Source organism: Anolis carolinensis, chromosome 5 (genome assembly GCF_035594765.1).
Source record: "Anolis carolinensis isolate JA03-04 chromosome 5, rAnoCar3.1.pri, whole genome shotgun sequence".
NCBI classification, from domain to species: Eukaryota; Metazoa; Chordata; class Lepidosauria; order Squamata; family Dactyloidae; genus Anolis; species Anolis carolinensis.
Genome location: NC_085845.1, coordinates 102,555,712 through 102,574,462, shown reverse-complemented (window position 1 = coordinate 102,574,462; position 18,751 = coordinate 102,555,712). Strand labels below are relative to the sequence as shown.

Genomic DNA, 18,751 nt, shown 5'->3' with positions numbered 1-18,751 from the left:
TGGTCCAGATCCATCACTGTTTGGGTTCACAGTTCTCTCTGGATGTAGATGAACTACATCACCCCTAAAGCACTGTCAATTCCTCCCAAATCCCTCCAATATTTTCGGTTGGCCATGGGGGTTCTGTGTGGCAAGTTTGGCCCAATTCTATAGTTGGTGGGGTTCAAAGGGCTCTTTGATTGTAGGTGAACTATAAATCCCAGTAACTACAACTCCCACATGTCAAGGTCTATTTTCCCCAAACTCCACCAGTGTTCACATTTGGGCATATTGAGTATTTATTCCATGTTTGGTCCTGATCCATCATTTCTGAGTCCGCAGTGCTCTCTGGATGTAGGTGAACTACGGCTCCAAGACTCAAGGTCAGTGCCCACCAAACCCTTCCAATATTTTCTGTTGGTCATGGGAGTTCTGTGTGCCAGGTTTGGTTCAATTTCATCATTGGTGGAGTTCAGATTGCTCCTTGATTGTAGGCAAGTACAACTTCCAAAGGACAAAATCAATCCCCTCCCCAACTCCACCAGTATTCAAAGTTGGGCGTATTGGGTATTTGTGCCAAATTTGGTCCAGTGAATGAAAATACATCCTGCATATCAGATATTTGCATTGCGATTTATAACAGCAGCAAAATTACAGTTATGAAGTAGCAACGAAAATAATTTAATGGTTGGGGGTCACCACGACATGAGGAACTGTGTTAAGGGGTCACGGCATTAGAAAGGTTGAGAACCACTGCTCTAGCATATTAGGGAGGATACCTGTTTTTATCTGGAAGTACCTGTTCCAGATGGCATTGCACACCATTTGAAATAGAGTTGTCCTTCCCATACCTAAGTGGAGTCATAAGATAACCTTTATCAATTTATTTTATTTTATTTATTTCCCATACTTTTATCCTGCTCTTCTCACCCCGAAAGGAACTCAGGGAGGCCTCACAACCATCAGCAATTCAATGCCTGATATGCAATTAAATCCAAACATTAAAACATAGATTAATTAAAACACCAATTAAAATCAAGCAAGTTCCATATCGTAATCCAGGATAGGTCCATTAGTCCGTCACTTTAGAAGGTCTCAATTATTGCACTGCTATAGTTACTGCTTAACTGCTTGGCCCCATATTTATTTATTTATTGCAAACATTTATATCCCGCTTGCCTAGAGTCTCAGCAGTGAAAATTGGAAATCTTCCTCCTTATTTTATTTTATTTATTATATTTACAGTACTTATATTCCGCCCTTCTCACCCCGAAGGGGACTCAGGGCGGATCACATTACACATATAAGGCAAACATTCAATGCCTTAACATAGAACAAAGACAGAGACAAATGCAGCTCCAAGCTGGCCTCGAACTCATGACCTCTTGGTCAGAGTGATTTGTTGCAGCTGTCTGCAGCTGACTGCTACCAGCCTGTGCCACAGTGGTGGATAAAAACATGCTAAAACATTAGAAAGAGGGGAAATTATAAAATGTAATCATAGCCACCATTTCAGGGCATTGACGCAAGCATTATATTCAACTGATCTAGCTATGTAATTCCATATAGATAGCTGCATTGGAAATATGTACGGGTAAGTGCAATAATTTTTCAAGGAAACCTTATTGAATTATTTCCACTTGTTAAATCCTGCAGTTCAAATAGGGATTCTATAAGCAGGGTATGGCTGTATCTAAATCAGTGGCAGAGAGAATCAACTAACCATCTTGCATGAAAAAAATGGAAATAAACTGAGCCAATTTGCTTGGTTCCTCTGCTCCAAACAAAACCAGGAATTTGCAGCCGAATGAATAAATATTTAGCCAGAGAAGCTTCTTTAATATCATTTCCATTTAAAAACCATTTGTATTTTGTCCTAGCTTTTGAGAATATCATAATTTGGGTCTTGTTATAACTAATAGAGAGGTTGTTCCGAATGCAGATACTACATTATTGTGATTGCACTAGTCTGAGATAAAAGCACAGCATTATCAGCAAATAGAAGGAGCGGAAATTTAACATTAGACTATTTAGGAACGTGAGAGCTAACCTGCTAAAAGATAACATCATTTTGTTAAGAAATATGTTAAATAAAAAGGGTATTAAAATGCAGTCTTTTCTTCCTTTTCAAGTTGCAGGTATTGGTTTAGAGCAGAGCTTTCCAAACTGTGTGTCGTGACATTTTACTGTGTTAGCAGCACTTTAATGCCAAAATAGCAAAATTATTTCCTTGAGATCTACTAAGAGGCAGACTATCTGGAATTCCTTACTTCCAAAGACTATGCCCCTGTGAGGGAAATGAAGTAGAAACAATGGAACACATTTTACACAGTGAAACATAGCCAACTTTTATATCCAATTGTGTCCCACATGACCAGCCATCCCCCGCAGGGGATTATGAAATATTTTTTTAGAGGACAAGTGCCACTGGGTGACTTCATAGTGGCAAAATTCCTCACAGTGGCACCAAGACTTAGAAACAAATTAACCTCAGATAGGGATATTACTTGAAACCATGTATATTAATGTTGGACAATGTCATTCACCTGAGATGGGAGAATTTATTAACAATTGTTTGTTCACTGATGGGTCTATGGATAAAACTGTACATATATTTTAACTATATAATGAAAGGTTTTCATGAGATATGTTGTATTCTCCTTCATTTCATTACTACAATTTATGCATGTGTCTGTATCTCTTACAAGAGGTTGTTTTAACCTTATTTGCTAGTGAATCTGAATCATTGTGTCGAAGAACAATACATGACTGAAAAATGCATCACTAACATGAAATGTTTGGAAAGCTCTGGTTTAGAGAATAGTCTATGCTTCTTACATCCAACAAAGAGAAATGTGATCATATAAACATTTAATGATAAATAGCAGTTGTTTGTCAATAGCAGTTGCTTGTCCCTGTTGTGAGCCGCCCCGAGTACCTTCGGGTAGATGGGGTGGGATATAAAAATAAAGTTTATTTTATTTATTATTAATAATAATATTTTTTGTAATTTAGACCACAGGAGTTCCCTAGAAACCAAATCAAAGTTGTATCTAAGGACCCTTCCAGACAGGCCCTATATCCCAGGATCTGATCCCAGATTTTCGGTTTATCCCAGATTATCTGGCAGTGTGGATTCATATTATCCAGTTTAAATCAGAAAACCTGGGATCAGATCCTGGGATATAGGGCCTGTCTGGAAGGGCCCTCAGATTAATGATGGACAGTAAAAGCTTGTCACCGGAAGCTGAAGTTTACTTTCAGCAAGATGGGCTGAAATGTAACTATGGTCTAATGGTGGACACCCAACTTTAAATCTAGTTAGTTCCTCACCTATAATTATATTATATCCGCAATCCTTGTAAGGTGGCTTGACAAATAGTAATTTATGGATATATCACTCCCTTTCAAATTTTCCTACAAGGTTCTTTTGTGGATGTGCAGACTTGAGTTGGTATCTAGATATGCATCAGAAGGCTGGTAGTGCTATGTAAGCAAGTAGAGACCTGGGACCCAGAATCTCTGAAAGTCTGGTACACAGTACATTTTATGAATAGAGTATTTCAGGTAAAATAAAAGTAACAGAGAGTTACTGGGGGTGCTCAGAGTTATACTCCATTTATTGTTGGCTTTTTGTGCAACCTGATATAATCGTTCAAGGTCTAATTTACTTAAAATTATAACAGTCCGTTCTGTTTTGGGTATCATGTTTGAAATGTATAGAACAACTGAGGTAAATAACAACATTGGTTTAAAAAACCATATTTACTCGGATTTGATGTTCACTTTTTTTGGCTAAATTAATAAGCACTTTTTGCTGCTGCACGTTACATTCACCAGCAAATACTTTTCTTGGTTTCAGGGTTTTGAAAACTGAGGGGTGCAATAGATTCGATGGCACATTAGACTCGAGTAAATACGGGATCACAGTTTTTTCTCCAAACTACCGTTTATTCCTTAATGAATATTGCTATTCAGACATTGTAGATATAAAGCCAGCTAACATGGAGGACTTGACAGAAGTTATAACTGCATCTGAATTCCATCCACACCACTGCAATCTCTTTGTCTACAGCAGCAGCAAAGGCTCTTTGAGACTTTGTGACATGAGAGCATCTGCGCTTTGTGACAAACATTTCAAGCGTAAGTTCATTTTCATTTAACATTTTAGCTCTCAAATACTGTAGAATTCCCCCCAAAGCCCTCCAGTATTTTTGGTTCATCATGGGGGTTATGAGTTGAAAGTTACCCTGTTTCCCTGAAAATAAGACATCCCCGGAAAATAAGACCTAGTAGAGGTTTTGCCGACTTACTAAATATAAGGCCTCCTCCAAAAGTATGACCTAGCAAAGTTTTTGTTTGGAAGCATGCCCGGCGCCTGCCAAACAGAACACCAGAGCATGCAGAATTGGTAAATGTACATACCAGTTGTACATGGAAATAATGGTAGTAACAAGAAATTCTTGATAGGATTCACAGTTTGCCTGGTTATATTGGTTTGTGATGACAACTACTGTATAGTATATAATAAATGTTCATTTTTTTGTTCAACAATAAATGTGAATTCTTCTTCACTGAAAAATAAGACATCCCCTGAAAATAAGACCTAGCACATCTTTGGGAGCAAAAATTAATATAAGACACTGTCATATTTTCGGGGAAACACGGTAGGTCCAGATCCATTTTAGTGGGGTTCAGAGTGCTCTTTGATTGCAAGTGAACTTTAAATCCCAGGACCCACAACTCCCAAATATCAATGGCACTTCCCCCCAAAACCCACCAGTATTCAAATTTGGGCATATCGGGTATACGTGCCAAATTTGGTCCAGATCCATTGTTCTTTGAGTTCACAATGCCCTCCGAGTGTGAGCTACAAGTCCTATAAATCAAGGTCAATTGCCCCAAACCTCTCGAGTATTTTTTGATGGTCATGGGGGTTCTGTGTGCCAGATTTGGTCCAGGTCTATTTCTGGTGGGGGTCACAGTGTTCTGTCTTGATGAAGGATGAACTACCAGTTCCATCATGTTGAGTCAGTCTTCCAAACCCTTCAAGTAAGTTCAGTTGCTGACCAATTGTGCTCTGTTTGCTATGCACCATTGAGAAGAGTAAGAAAGGGTTATGGGAATGGCAGTGGGCAGGACTGTGCAAATTCCACGCCAATGGAGAGACTAAGAAACACTGGGATGCCTGTGGTAGAGGAAACACAATCTAGGATTAAATCGTCCCCATACTGGTGGGCAGTATGGTGTTTATGGAGGACATTGGCAGGGCTCTTGGACATGTTTATGGCGCTCGTAATCACCTGCAATGTCATTGGAGGAAGGGCCATTGGTGTCTCCTGGGTAGTGGGAGCTATAGCTTATTTGTGGAAATGGGAGCTGTCTGTGTAAGTGGATACCCCAGCCACATACATATTTTCACTTTTATTATGTGTATAGCTTAGTCTACTCCATTTATATGATATTGTTTCACACTTCTACTTGTGATAGCACTCTACTAATTCATGACTCCAACAGTTGACAAATTGGTCTCTCCCTCTCAATCTCTTTGATTCTACCAGTTTTTGAAGAACCAGAAGACCCTGGTAGCCGCTCATTTTTCTCTGAAATTATTTCTTCTGTGTCAGATGTCAAATTCAGCCACAGCGGACGATATATGTTAGCTAGGGATTATCTCACTGTCAAGGTTTGGGATCTGAACATGGAAACAAAGCCTATAGAAATATATCAGGTATTTTATGGCTCATTTTTTTTTACAAATACTTACATATACAGTAGTCTTACTTATCCAACATAAACGGGCCGGCAGAACGTTGGATAAGCGAATATGTTGGATAATAAGGAGAGATTAAGAAAAAGCCTATTAAACATCAAATTAGGTTATGATTTTACAAATTAAGCACCAAAACATCATGTTATACAACAAATTTGACAGAAAAAGTAGTTCAATACGCAGTAAAGCTATGTAGTAATTACTGTATTTACGAATTTAGCACCAAAATATCACGATGTATTGAAAACATTGACTACAAAAATGCGTTGGATAATCCAGAACATTGGATAAGTGAGACTGTACTGTAATTCTATTAATTGCACTATTAACTGGTATAACCACATATATTCAGAATGCTATTTTGACCTATAAAGTCTTATGCTATATTTTCCAATAGTGGAGAATGAGCTAGGACAGCCCTTTTTAGCATTCCTGGGTTCCTAGTTCCTTTACAGAAATCTGGGATTTCCTTTCAAAGCTGCATTTTTTCTTTCTTTTTTGGGGTAATTTTGGTGCATATAATTATCCCAGGAAGAGGGTAATTCCTGCTCTGGCAGAGGAGAGAGTCTTATCCTTCCCAGCAAAAGGAAATGCATATGGAATTGTCAACTCAGTGGGACATTCTGCAAAGCTATTGCAATGTATTACGACAATCATCTTTTTCAATCATGTTTTTTAAATAATTCATTCCATTCCATTAATCTCCTGGAAGAAAAATTTGTTGCATCTTTTCTCTAACCCACATTTTATCCTAAAGAGAAAAAAATGTAAGAGGGTTAGATTGGGAGAGTGGTTGGCTTAAAGCAATGTTAGAGGAAATTGAGATTTGATGTGTTCCCAATTGTGCATTGAGGTGGAGACTATGAACAAAAAGATTAAACAGTGATTACAAATGGGAGAAAAAGCTGTCTTTTCGATGTCTCTTTGCTTCTAAAAGCTGGCACTGATAGCCTGTAAGATGAAATAGTAAGCAAGGTCTAGCTTTGGAGAACCAACTGTGTCTTTTGCTCACCAAACAGATCCATGATTATTTGAGAAGCAAGTTATGTTCCCTTTATGAAAATGACTGCATCTTTGACAAGTTTGAATGTGCGTGGAATGGGTCTGACAGGTAATGTATTTAGTCCAACCACTGTTCTTAATTTAAATGAGGAGAGACTCAGGGTGCAGAAATGATCACAAATAATGTTTTATTGTAAGGTGCCCTGAGTCCCCTATGGGTGGGATATAAGTATTGTAATAAATAAATAAATAGCATATAAATGTCCCAAGTAAATGATAAATCAAAACTAGTTAAACATATACTTTCAAAATACACACAGTCAGCGATACCAAAATGTGAAAGCAAAGGCTGTATCAACAACCATCAATAACACTATATAACAAAAATTGGAAAAAAAATCTGTTTCTGGTTTGAAAGTGTCATTATTCCTGTTTAATTGTGCAGTAAGATAAAGGTTTTCCCCTGACATTAAGTCTAGTCCTGTCCGACTCTGGGGGTTGGTGTTCATCTCCATTTCTAAACTGAAGAGCCAGCGTTGTCCGTAGACACCTCCAAGGTCATGTGGCCAGCATGTCTGCATGGAGTGCCATTACCTTCCCACCGGAGTGGTACCTATTGATCTACTCACATTTGCATGTTTTCAAACTGCTAGGTTGGTAGAAGCTGGGGCTAACAACGGGAGCTCGCCCCACTCTGCAGCTTTGTGGTTTAACCTGCTGCTTCACCGCAGCCCCTACAAGTGTTATTATATGCACTTATAAATACAGTTGGTCTTCCACATTTATGGGTTTGGCATCTGAATTATATGAGTCTACATTGCCATATAATGCAGTTCAGTGGTTAATTTGCTTTCTGAAAATGCATTATATGGAAGTGTAAATCCAGCCTCAGTCACTTTCATCAGGAAAGTAATGAAAACATGTCCTGCCTGTTGCCAACAAAGCGATTCTTTGGCTGCTTCTGCAAAATACCTCCTTGAACTAGTAGATTATAATCACTATTAATTGGTTGCAGGTATTTCATTCCTGAGCGAAATGCTTGAGCAGCTGCTGGATAGGGACCTTCAAGCTATTCTGAATGAACTCAGTTCCCTTTCCACATTTCCTGATGATCTCCAGCTGCATTTTAAAACAATATATACCTGACAGAGCACAGTTCATCCAGTGTCTCATCACTGAGTAATATTTGTAACTGAAACGGAAGTAATCCATTATTTTCTTGGTTCCTCTGCCCATTCATGATGACAACCGTAATGGGATTTAAAAGAAAGACTGAAAAGGCTTAAGACCACAAGATTCCTAAACTTTGCAGAGAAAACTCAACCCCCTATGGCAAGGATTCCCTTACTTTGCCGAGAATGCTGAACCTTGCAAGGCTACAAAAACTCAACTCCGTAAGATAGGGATTCCCATACTTTGCTGAAAAGACTCAACGCCATAAAATTGCTTGGCTCAACTATCCTGCTGCCATGCAATGCCCTAACATGCTTGACTAAACACTGAACAAATGAAGTTCTTAACAGTTGTTAAAATATCTGGAAGGGGCTTCTGAAGGCTCATGTATTCTGTAATGTGTTAAATGGTATAGGAGTGCGGTAGTTATTAGACTGGGAAGTCTAACTGGCACAGAAGCTAATTAAATTGTCAGTTGGGTTGTTGAACTTGGGAGGGAAGGGAAAAGGATGCTTGATGTCTCAGAGGGGAGAAGAGGCTTCGTGCCCCTTGCCTTGGCCAGGGATTGAGGGGTTCCTAGTGCCGCTTTCTATTCTGCCGGATTCTGTTTAGTGTGTTCTAGCAACCCTTTCACTTATCCCTTTGCCTCTGCTCACTGCTGAGCTGCAAATGCCCGCACTCGGATTGTGTCAAGCCCCACTGTTTACTTTTTCAAGACTCAGTGTAGGCCTGTATTCCTGTTCTGATGGCAGAATTACTTCCTCTGCTGCTTGATCTGGGTTTTATGAGCAGGGTTAGCTTTTATAATCCTCCTTTAGCCAGTTCTGGTTGGCTCAAGGATCAAGGAAATATTTTTCCAAGATAAGTCCAATTCTTTTCTTAAGAAGGCAAATTTGCCAACTTGACAAGGCAAATTTGCCAACTTGGCTGGGGCAATATTGCCTTGCAGTTCTACTTCTTTTGAACAGTATTCTCTATTTCCAGATAAAGGTATATGTCTTCCTAAATTTGTTTGTATTTCAAACCTGATAGGAATGAATGAGATCTGTGCAAAAACGTATCTTTTTTAGTGGGATTTACGCAGGGAAAATTTGCAGTGCATGAAAATAACAGCTCATGATTTTTTTTTCTCCTCTGCAGTGTCATTATGACAGGGGCTTATAACAACTTCTTTAGAATGTTTGATCGGAATACCAAGCGCGACGTTACTTTAGAGGCCTCCCGAGAGAGTAGCAAACCCCGGGCAATCCTGAAACCTCGCCGAGTGTGTATTGGAGGCAAAAGGAGGAAAGACGACATCAGCGTTGACAGCCTGGACTTTACTAAGAAGATCCTGCATACAGCATGGCACCCAACAGAGAACATTATTGCGATAGCTGCCACAAACAATCTGTATATATTTCAAGACAAAATGAACTCTGGAATGCACTAGGATTGATTCCTACTGTTCTTCTACATAAACATTTGGAAAGGTGTGATAGGTGCGACCAGTGCTTGAGCTGAGGTGCTAAGCCCTTTCTTGGAAGTAAATGCCACTGGATTCAGTGGGGCTTACTTCTCAACAGGGGTCTGTAAAATCAAGGTGATATAGAGATGGAGATGCCCTTTTAAGTAATGCACTACTCATGCCTTTGGAGAACCACCCAGATATTTCAAATCACTGCAACAGTCGCAAATGTTTCAAAAATAAATTCTCTGTTAAGAAGAGTTTACCTCTGACCTATGCATCAATAGTTTTATGTTAGCTTGTTTTGTAAAGAGTGATCATGCTCACAGTGGAAATGTGGAAGAGACAAATGTCAAGTTCACGTATCAAATATGGGCTGACAGGCTGCACTTTGCTGTTTTATGGGGGGAAAGGGTCAGGAATTCATGTTGCTACTGTAATTTCTTTACTCCCTGGTGTTGCTTCAAGAAGAATAATCATGGGTAGTGACCTAAAGAAAAGACTGAAGCCTCTGTAGCAAGAATAGCCAGTTGAATATCTCTCATCGAGTCCATTTTCACTGCTTGTATAATTAGTGGCAAGGGTGGTCCTCACCATTGCTTCAGCAAATATTCCAGTCAAATATCTGAAAGAATAGAAGGAATAAGATGTTTTGGGGAAAGATGGATATGGCCCCATAGGTAGTAAGTCCATCAGGTCCACAAAGCATTGGTGTGTTTGATTTCCCTTGGTGAAGAGCAAGCAATTCTTGAAGCACAGAATGCCACAAATGCCTTATATCACAATTACCAACCTAGGGCACAAAGAGAATGCGCTTGCTGTGGGCTGGAACATCTAACTGTACATATGCAAGAAGAAAGGGGAGTTCACATTATCAAAGATGAATGGAAAGAACTCCAGACTCAGTGGAAGCCCAACTACAGTTATAGCAGTTTAAAGCAGTCTAGTTCTTACTCTCATAGCTGACTCTAGCTTAAATACACCAGCTCAAAGGGAAACACCATAGAGGGAGTCAGAGATTATGAAAAACCAGTGGCAACCCATCATTTGCTCAGTCTTTCTGGATCTATATCCTGCAGTCATTCCTACTCCAGTACAAGTTTTAAGCAATTTTCCTGCCAGCATCATCTTAGAGAGGCACAAATAGAGGGTGAAAGGGAGAAACATGCCAAGAGGAAGGTACATCAAGTAAACCCTTGTTGTGATCACCTTCACCCTGGAAATCTATGTCCTCATTGTGGAAGACCATGCAGATTCAGAATAGTCTCTACAGTCATCAACCCACCCCTAAGACTCCTCCCTTAGAAGACAATAATATTCGGCCATGAGGGATCATCTATGATGATGATGAGCAGCTATTATTCATCTTATGAGTTCATAATATACACATTAACATTCAGACTTGATCTAAACTGGCTTAATTTTGTTCCATAAAGGGAAAATATGAGGGGACAGATCCATAAAGGGAAAATATGAGGGGACAGATCTTCGTTCTACCTTGGAATCTGCACAATTGACTGAATGTAGCAGGCTGCATCACTTAGTCATTAAAACCGCCACAGTACAGGTAATTTAAGTATTTTGGGATATTAAACCACTCCTCTGTATAGTATGGTTACTGCATCATGCGATTTGAAAACAACTGCATGTGTGAAGAGTGCGCATTTCTAAAAACAGTTTGCTTATTTCCTTTTTTTTACAGGGACTCAAACACTAAAATGGGCTATGTTACCCTTGAAATGAGCATAGGAAGAGAAACATGGGAGGCGAAAGTAATGTGCATGTCAATAATTTCCAAATTTATTTCTTGCCCTTGTCCATAAGACCATAGCTGGTTGAATTGGATTTTCATGGACTCTGTTTGCATGTGGCTCCTATGACAGTAAGGTGGTGAATCTACTCCTTTTTAGTCCAGACTTTAAAAGAGTTACTGAGGAATTGGACCTGTTTTGGGGATATAAGGTTCAGCAACTTGGAAAACAACTTTGGACTAAGCCTGCAGGTGAATTACCACCACTCTGGTATGGAAGCTGTGTCAGCTTCTCAGCCATTCATTTTGGATTACTCTAAACCAATGTTTTCCTATCTTTGATTCTCCAGGTGTTTTGGATTCCAGCTCCCACAATTCCTAACAACTGGTCAGATGGCTGGGATTTCTGAAAGTTGAAGTCCAAAATACCTGAAGGACCAAAGGTTAGGAACCACTGCTCTAAACTAATTTTTCAGGGAAAAGAAGTCGTAGAATCCTAGAATTATAGAACTGGAAGAGACCACAAGGGCCATTCAGTACAACCCCTGCCATACAGGAAAAGAACAATAAAAGCATTCCCAACAGATGGCCTTCAGCCACTGCTTAAAAACCTCCAAAGTCGGAGCCTCCACCACACTCTACTGCAGCATATTACACTGATAAACAGCTCTTATCATCAGGAAGTTCTTCCTATGTTTTAGGGATAATCTCTTTTCTTGAAATTTGAATCCATTACTCCTATTCTCTAGAGCTGAAAAAAAAGCTTGCTTTCTCCTCAATTTGACATCCTTTCAAATATTTAAACATGGGTATCATATCCCTTCTCAGCCTTCTTTTCTCCAAGCTAAACATACCCAGGTTCCCAAGTCATTCCTCCTAAAGCTTGGCTTCCAGACCCTTAATCATTTTGACCACTCTTCTCTGGACACCCTCCAGCTTGTCAATATCCTTCATAAATTGTGGTGCCCAGAATTGGAGACAGTATTCCAAGCAGAATTAGAGTATTACTTCCTTCAGTCTAGGCATTTTTCTCCTATTGATGAAGCCTAGAATCACATTGGCTTTTTTAGCTGCTGCATCACATTGTTGACTCGCGTTCAGCTTGTCTACTAAGACTCCTAGTACCATTTCCCATGTATTGATTTCAAGCCAGATGTCACCCATCCTGTATCTGTGTGTTTCATTTGTATTGTCCAAATGATGTATCATATCATACATTTCTCCATGTTGAAATTCAATTTGATCCAATTCTCTAATCTGTTAAGGTTATTTTGGATTCTGATCCTGTCCTCTGGAGTATTAGTTATCCCTCCAAATTTGGTGTTATTTGCAGATTCGATAAGGATGCCCTTTATTCTATCATCCAAGTCATTAATAAAGATGTTGAATAGCACTGGGTCCAAAAACCTGTGGAATCCCATTGGTCACGTCTCCATTGGTAAGCACCTTTTGTGTTCAGCCAGTAAAACAATTCTGCCAGTAAAACCCCCCTGACAGTAGCAATGTCTGGTCTACACTTCACTAACCTCTTTGTGAGAATCTCATCCTAATAGCTGGTAAATAGGCTGGGGTTTCTGGAAGTTGTAGGCCAAAAACATCTGGGGACCCCAGGTTGAAAACCACTGCCTTACTGAAATCAAGATATTCTACATCCACGGCATTCCCTTAATCTACCAAGCTTGCAACTTTATCAAAAAAAGAAAGAGAAGGTCCGTTTGCCATGACTTGTTTTTGAGAAACCCATGTTGACTTTTTGTGAGTGTGGCGTTCCTTACAGTTCCTCATAAAGAAATGCATAGGCTTGAAAAGTAGGAAGGAAAGTCTAAGCAGATTCCAAGGCAGGGTGACATAGGAAGCTGTGTCACCACATGAAATTAATGATCCCTGCCCCACCCTTTTCTTAACTGACAATGGATATTTTTGCATAGAAGCATAACGCATGTGCATCACTTCCAATAATCCACATAAAAGTAGAAAATGCATATAATAATTTTAAGTGGAAAGAAGGAATGTTTCCAGTTACAGTATGCCCTTCAAGGTGGGTAGTATTTATGTATATTGTATTCTAATGCAATCTGTTCTTCTTGTACAAAAATTGTATGAATGCAGAATACCATGTAGCCAAATTACGTTTTTAATCTTTCTTCATTAATCAAAGCAGTTCACAAATGCTGAGGGCATTCAAGCCTTTACAACTGCAAAGACAGATCTGTGCCGAGGGATTAGTGGTAACCTCAGACAGTAACAATGATTTTACTTTGAAAACGACTTCCATCTCTAGTCCGTTATATTTAACTCCCGAGTATGGAATTGGTTTATATGGAGACTTTAGAAAAATTACAGAAAGAGACAGAGAGAGAGTTCCCTTGCAAAGTGTGTAAGCCCCAGACAATTAGGAAATAAATTCTTGCATAAATACAGAATGGGTCTCATTCATATAAAGCTTCAGTTAGAAAAAGGAGGAACTAAAATGGGAGTGTGATATATTTAGACCTCTGGTACCACCATTACAATCCCATTTCCTGGTTCTGTGAATGTAAAAAAAATGTACTTCTCATTATGAATCCAAGAAAGCAATTTATTTCCTTCCATTGGTTCTGGGCTTTCAGTGGTAGAGAATGGTAAACTTGATAAATATGTTTATTTAGAAGGCTTCGTGGCTGTATTTTTGTGCTAAAAATTATGCTGACTATTGCTTGAACATATTTATAAATATGTTGATACCGGCTTTTTAAATAAAAAAAACTTTCTTTTTAAAAAATTAAATGTGGTTAGTTCTCCATTTGTATAACTATTCCTTCACATTAAAGTTTGAATTCAGTTCTTCTTAAAACTTCTGCAAAATATAGGGGTAAGCTGTTCAACATTATGTGGAAAATAATTTTAGAAACAAAATGGGTGACTAATCCATAGCTAACCTCTATTCCACACATCCACTGCAGGAATTAAAAGAGCATAGCACTGCCCCTTATCTGTCTCCTGAGGAATCTGTATAACAGCCAAGTAGCAACAGTAAGAACAGACCACAGAACAGCAGACTGGTTCAAGATTGGGGAAGTAGTACGGCAGGGCAGTATACCTTCACCCTACCTATTCAACTTGTTTACAGAACACATCATGCGACGTGTGGGGCTTGACAAATCCAAGGCTGGAGTTAAAATTGCTGGAAGAAACATTAACAACCTTAGATATGCAGATGATACCACTTTTATGGCTGAAAGCAAGGAGCTGAAGAGCCTTATAACCAAGGTGGAAGAAGAATGGGCAAAAGCTGGATTGCAATTAAACATCAGGAGTCTCCGGTGGCCTAGGGGATAAAAGCCTTGTGACTTGAATGTTGGGTTGTTGACCTGAAGGCTGCCAGGTTCGAATCCCACCTGGGGAGAGCGCGGATGAACTCCCTCTATCAGCTCCAGCTCCATGCGGGGACATGAGAGAAGCCTCCCACAAGGATGGTAAAACATCAAAAACATCCAGGCACCCCCTGGGCAACATCCTTGCAGACAGCCAATTCTCTCACTCCAGAAGCAACTCCGGTTGCTCCTGACACGGAAAAAAAAAAAGTTAAACATCAAGAAAACCAAGATCATGGCAACCAGACTGATAACTGGCAAACGGGGAGAAAACGTAGAGGCAGTGACAGACTTTGTATTTCTAGGTGCAAACATTACTGCAGACACAGAGTGCAACCAGGAAATCAGACGATGTTTACTTCTTGGGAGGAAAGCAGTGACCAACCTCGATATAATAGTGAAGAACAGAGAAATCACACTGGCAACAAAGGTCTGCATAGTTAAAGTAATAATATTCCCTGTAGTAACCTATGGATGCGAGAGCTGGACCTTAAGGAAAGCTGAGCGAAGGATTATAGATGCTTTTGAACTGTGATGTTGGAGGAAAATTCTGAGTGCCTTGGACTGCAAGAAGATCAAACCAGTCCTTAATCCAAGAAATAATGCCCGACTGCTCACTGGGGGGAAGGATATTAGAGGCAAAGATGAAGTACTTTGGCCACATAATGAGAAGACAGGAAAGCTTGGAGAAGATAATGATGCTGGGGAAAGTGGAAGGAAAAAGGAAGAGGGACCGACCAAGGGCAAGATGGATGGATGTTATCCTTGAAGTGACTGGCATGACCTTGAAGGAGCTGGGAGGTGGCGACGGCTGACAGGGAGCTCTGGCGTGGGCTGGTCCATGAGGTCACACAGTCTGAAACTACTGAATGAATAAACAACAACAGCACTGCCCCTTCATTTAAGACATATTATTCCAACTTCCAAAGTTTCTGCCATAATATAAGTAATGTTTTACAATGCTTCTAAAATTAGGGAAGTAAAGGGCAGTGTTATGAGCTATAAAAATGACACTCTGCATTGATAGTCTACTTGAGATCAATTTTATCAAATCTCAGACTAATCTAAAAAAATGCTGCAGATACAAGGTAACAAGTGCCACAAAATGCTACCATGTCTCCCGGGTTTTATAAATGTACCGTATATCAAATATTGGTATCAAATTGACATAAAAAGGCTTGGTGACAAAGGAGAATTTTATTGGTTGGGTAAAGTTTTGGTTCAAAGTTAAAGCTTCATCCGTTAAGGCAGAGTTTTCCAAATTGTAGTCATCTCATCCAACCCCCATGTTTGCCAACGCTGGAGGAGGATGAGGAGGAAGAGAAGGTGCCAACAGGAAAAACAATGGTGATAGCAGCCGCTGAAGCAGCACCAAGGCCCCATCATTCTCTCGTCCTCCTCAGCTCTCTGCCTTGTCCGCGTCCCTGAGGTGAAGAGTTGAGGCTTAAAGAATGTCACAAACTGCATCTAGTTCAACCTCATTAAGCCAAGAAGGAACACATAATCAAAGTACCCAGCCTTCATTTAAATCTCCAGAGAGAATTAATTGCTACTGAAGTGGAGTGCTGATGCTTTTCAAGTGTAGGTATTGTTATAACTTTCATAATTTGCACAATTTGTTGATTGAGTTGCAGTAATTATCACTAAAATGAATACATTCCTAATTAAGAAAATTTGTTGACAATTATACTTGTGATGAACCACACGAAACAGCTATATAGGAAACTATGCAAGAATCAAGTGTAGTACATAAGAAGTGTAAACGAACGATTTCCCAACCTTGTTTATACAGTAAAGATATGATATGATATATATATACACACAAAACACACACACACACACACACACACAAATATATATAGTACTAGCTATGCCCGGCCACGCGTTGCTGTGGCGAAGTATGGTGGTATGGGAAATAAAGTATTGAGGAATTGGTGGTAGTTAAGGTAAAGGGTAAAGGTTTTCCCCTGGCGGAGCTTAGCCTTCTAACTGGCAGCAATTGGATAAAAACAATTACAGTAGAGTCTCACTTATCCAACATAAACGGGCCAGCAGAATGTTGGATAAGCGAATATGTTGGATAATAAGGAGGGGTTAAGGAAAAGCCTATTAAACTTCAAATTAGGTTATGATTTTACAAATTAAGCACCAAAACATCATGTTATACAACACATTTGACAGAAAAAGTAGTTCAATACATAGTAATGCTATGTAGTATTTACTGTATTTATGAATTTAGCACCAAAATATCACAACATATTGAAAACATTGACTACAAAAATGCGTTGGATAATCCAGAACGTTGGATAAGCGAGTGTTGGATAAGTGATACTCTACTGTATTCCTTTCCCTCTAATTAGGACTTTATTTTTCTTTTCTTTTTGTTGTATGAACGTAGAAGCATGGATGAGGGGTTGTGCTGCCAAGTTTAGTGTTTCTGGGATGTGTAGTTTTGTTGTTTTGTCCTAGGCCGAAATTTCATTACCCTTTTATATATATAGATGACACTCTTATAAGGGGTGCTAGTAAAACTGAATTACTGTGTCGCAAAAGGATCTATGCCAGGAATTCTGGGAACACCTGGGTGGGGTGACAAGGATTACGTTGAGAGCGAAAGGGTGGTCCACTTCTAGACAGGTCTGCCCCACTGTGAAAGGAGATTCTTGAGTCACATCCATGGAAGAGGCTTCAGGACCTGGAGAATGGTGCAGGTCCTCCTCCAGTTCTGGTGTGGATTCTCTTGGCCTATAAACTGATGGTAAGGAACCACAGGACAGTTGCAATGAGCCAGTATTGATGGTGACAATAGAGTAGTTGGCCAACATCTCAGACAGAGAAGGATGGGAGATTTTTTCAGGATTTCCTTTCTCTTCTTCTTACACTTTTTATAGGAAAGGAATACATTCCTGGGCCCAATAGAACAACCGGCATCATTGGTTTCTCAAGAGGCAGTTCGATCTCTCGCTGAAAAGACGTTTTGGCCTGTAAAGGTAGACAATTCCTGGAGCAATCTCTTTATCGCAAGATGAACCAACAAAGTGGAAGGCAAAGACAATAAACACTATCAGTGGTGTAGGAATCAATACTGAGGCTGCTGAGATTGTTATCAATACCAAAGGAATCAAGGAAGTGAAACTAGCAATTTCAAGACAGTTGACAGAGTGAATGTTTTTACCAGCTCCTTAGTCAATTATGGCCCTGGTGTTTGGGATACGAAATGCACATTTGGACCATGCGAGATTTGCCAAGATAGGCATTTGGTGTGAACATCTTCATCAGGAATCTTTCCCCACCCTCCAGATACTTTTTGAAGAAACATGTGGAGGCCATAGTGCCAAGAGAAGCTATAAGTGGGGAGTGAGCTAAATAGAGCTCTTCTTATGGAAGCCAGAAGAAGACAGTAGTTGAAAAGAGCCTGAGGCTGATGAAAAGGAACAAGGAATTTAACAGCCATGTCTAAATATATGAACCTGGAGAGTGGATGGAGTTACCACTAAAACATTTCAATAAAGCTCTAGAAGGTTCTGAGTGGTGCTTTGCACAGGATAATCCATTTATATGATTCAGACACCATGAAGAAGAAATGTGAAGAGATGCAGTTTAATATCAGCAAGGCCATAGGATTTCAACTCTGTTTTATTCTCATCCATGATGATATAGTCACACTTTGAATTCCATGCACAGGAAGGTGTAGCGCTGGAAAAGTGTCAACCAAAGTATTCAGGAGGATGAAAGAAAGGTCTTCTTATTAATATGGGAGGGACTATGAAAGGGGGCTATAATATTATTTAAAAGACTAGAAACAAAATTAAACAGAGGTTCCTCCCTCTCTCAAAAGCATCTGGGGCCATCCAGTGAAGCTGAATTCAGATGGATTATCATTTTGCACATTCTGTCCTGAGTGATAACCCAATTTTAAACATTTTCTCTGGTTTGCACTTTGATATTTTCTGTTCCCCTTTGATGAAATATCATACTCTCAGACATAGACTGACCTCCTATATAAATCAAAAGTAGGTTTGGGGCCCAAAATTGTGGATTTTGATAGGAGTGTGGAGAGGGGAAGCCACCAATCCAATCTCAGGGCGCTAGCTGCTCCTCATTATCCGCCAGAAACAGCACCCTGGCAGAGAGAGTAGAGACAGTTATTACTTCTCTTGGATTTTCCCAGGATAGACTTAGGCTGGATCTACACGGCCCTGTATCCCAAGATCTGATCCCAGATTATCTGTTTTGAACTAGATTAGTTAAAATAATCTGGGCTCAGATTCTGG

General features: G+C 39.7%; 1 protein-coding gene across 3 annotated transcripts in view; it reads left to right on the top strand.

Moving 5' to 3' along the window:
- Positions 1–13,890, top strand: part of ppp2r2c (protein phosphatase 2 regulatory subunit Bgamma) — a 62,141-nt gene extending 48,251 nt beyond the window's left edge. For all 3 annotated transcript variants that reach the window (XM_008111324.3, XM_003221357.4, XM_062982037.1), the window contains 4 exons: positions 3,958–4,122; positions 5,541–5,710; positions 6,772–6,863; positions 9,068–13,890. In XM_008111324.3, the coding sequence (XP_008109531.1) occupies positions 3,958–4,122; positions 5,541–5,710; positions 6,772–6,863; positions 9,068–9,359 (719 nt within the window). In that variant the 3' untranslated portion in view covers positions 9,360–13,890. The remainder of the gene's footprint in view (positions 1–3,957; positions 4,123–5,540; positions 5,711–6,771; positions 6,864–9,067) is intronic.
- The last annotated feature ends 4,861 nt before the right edge of the window (positions 13,891–18,751 follow it).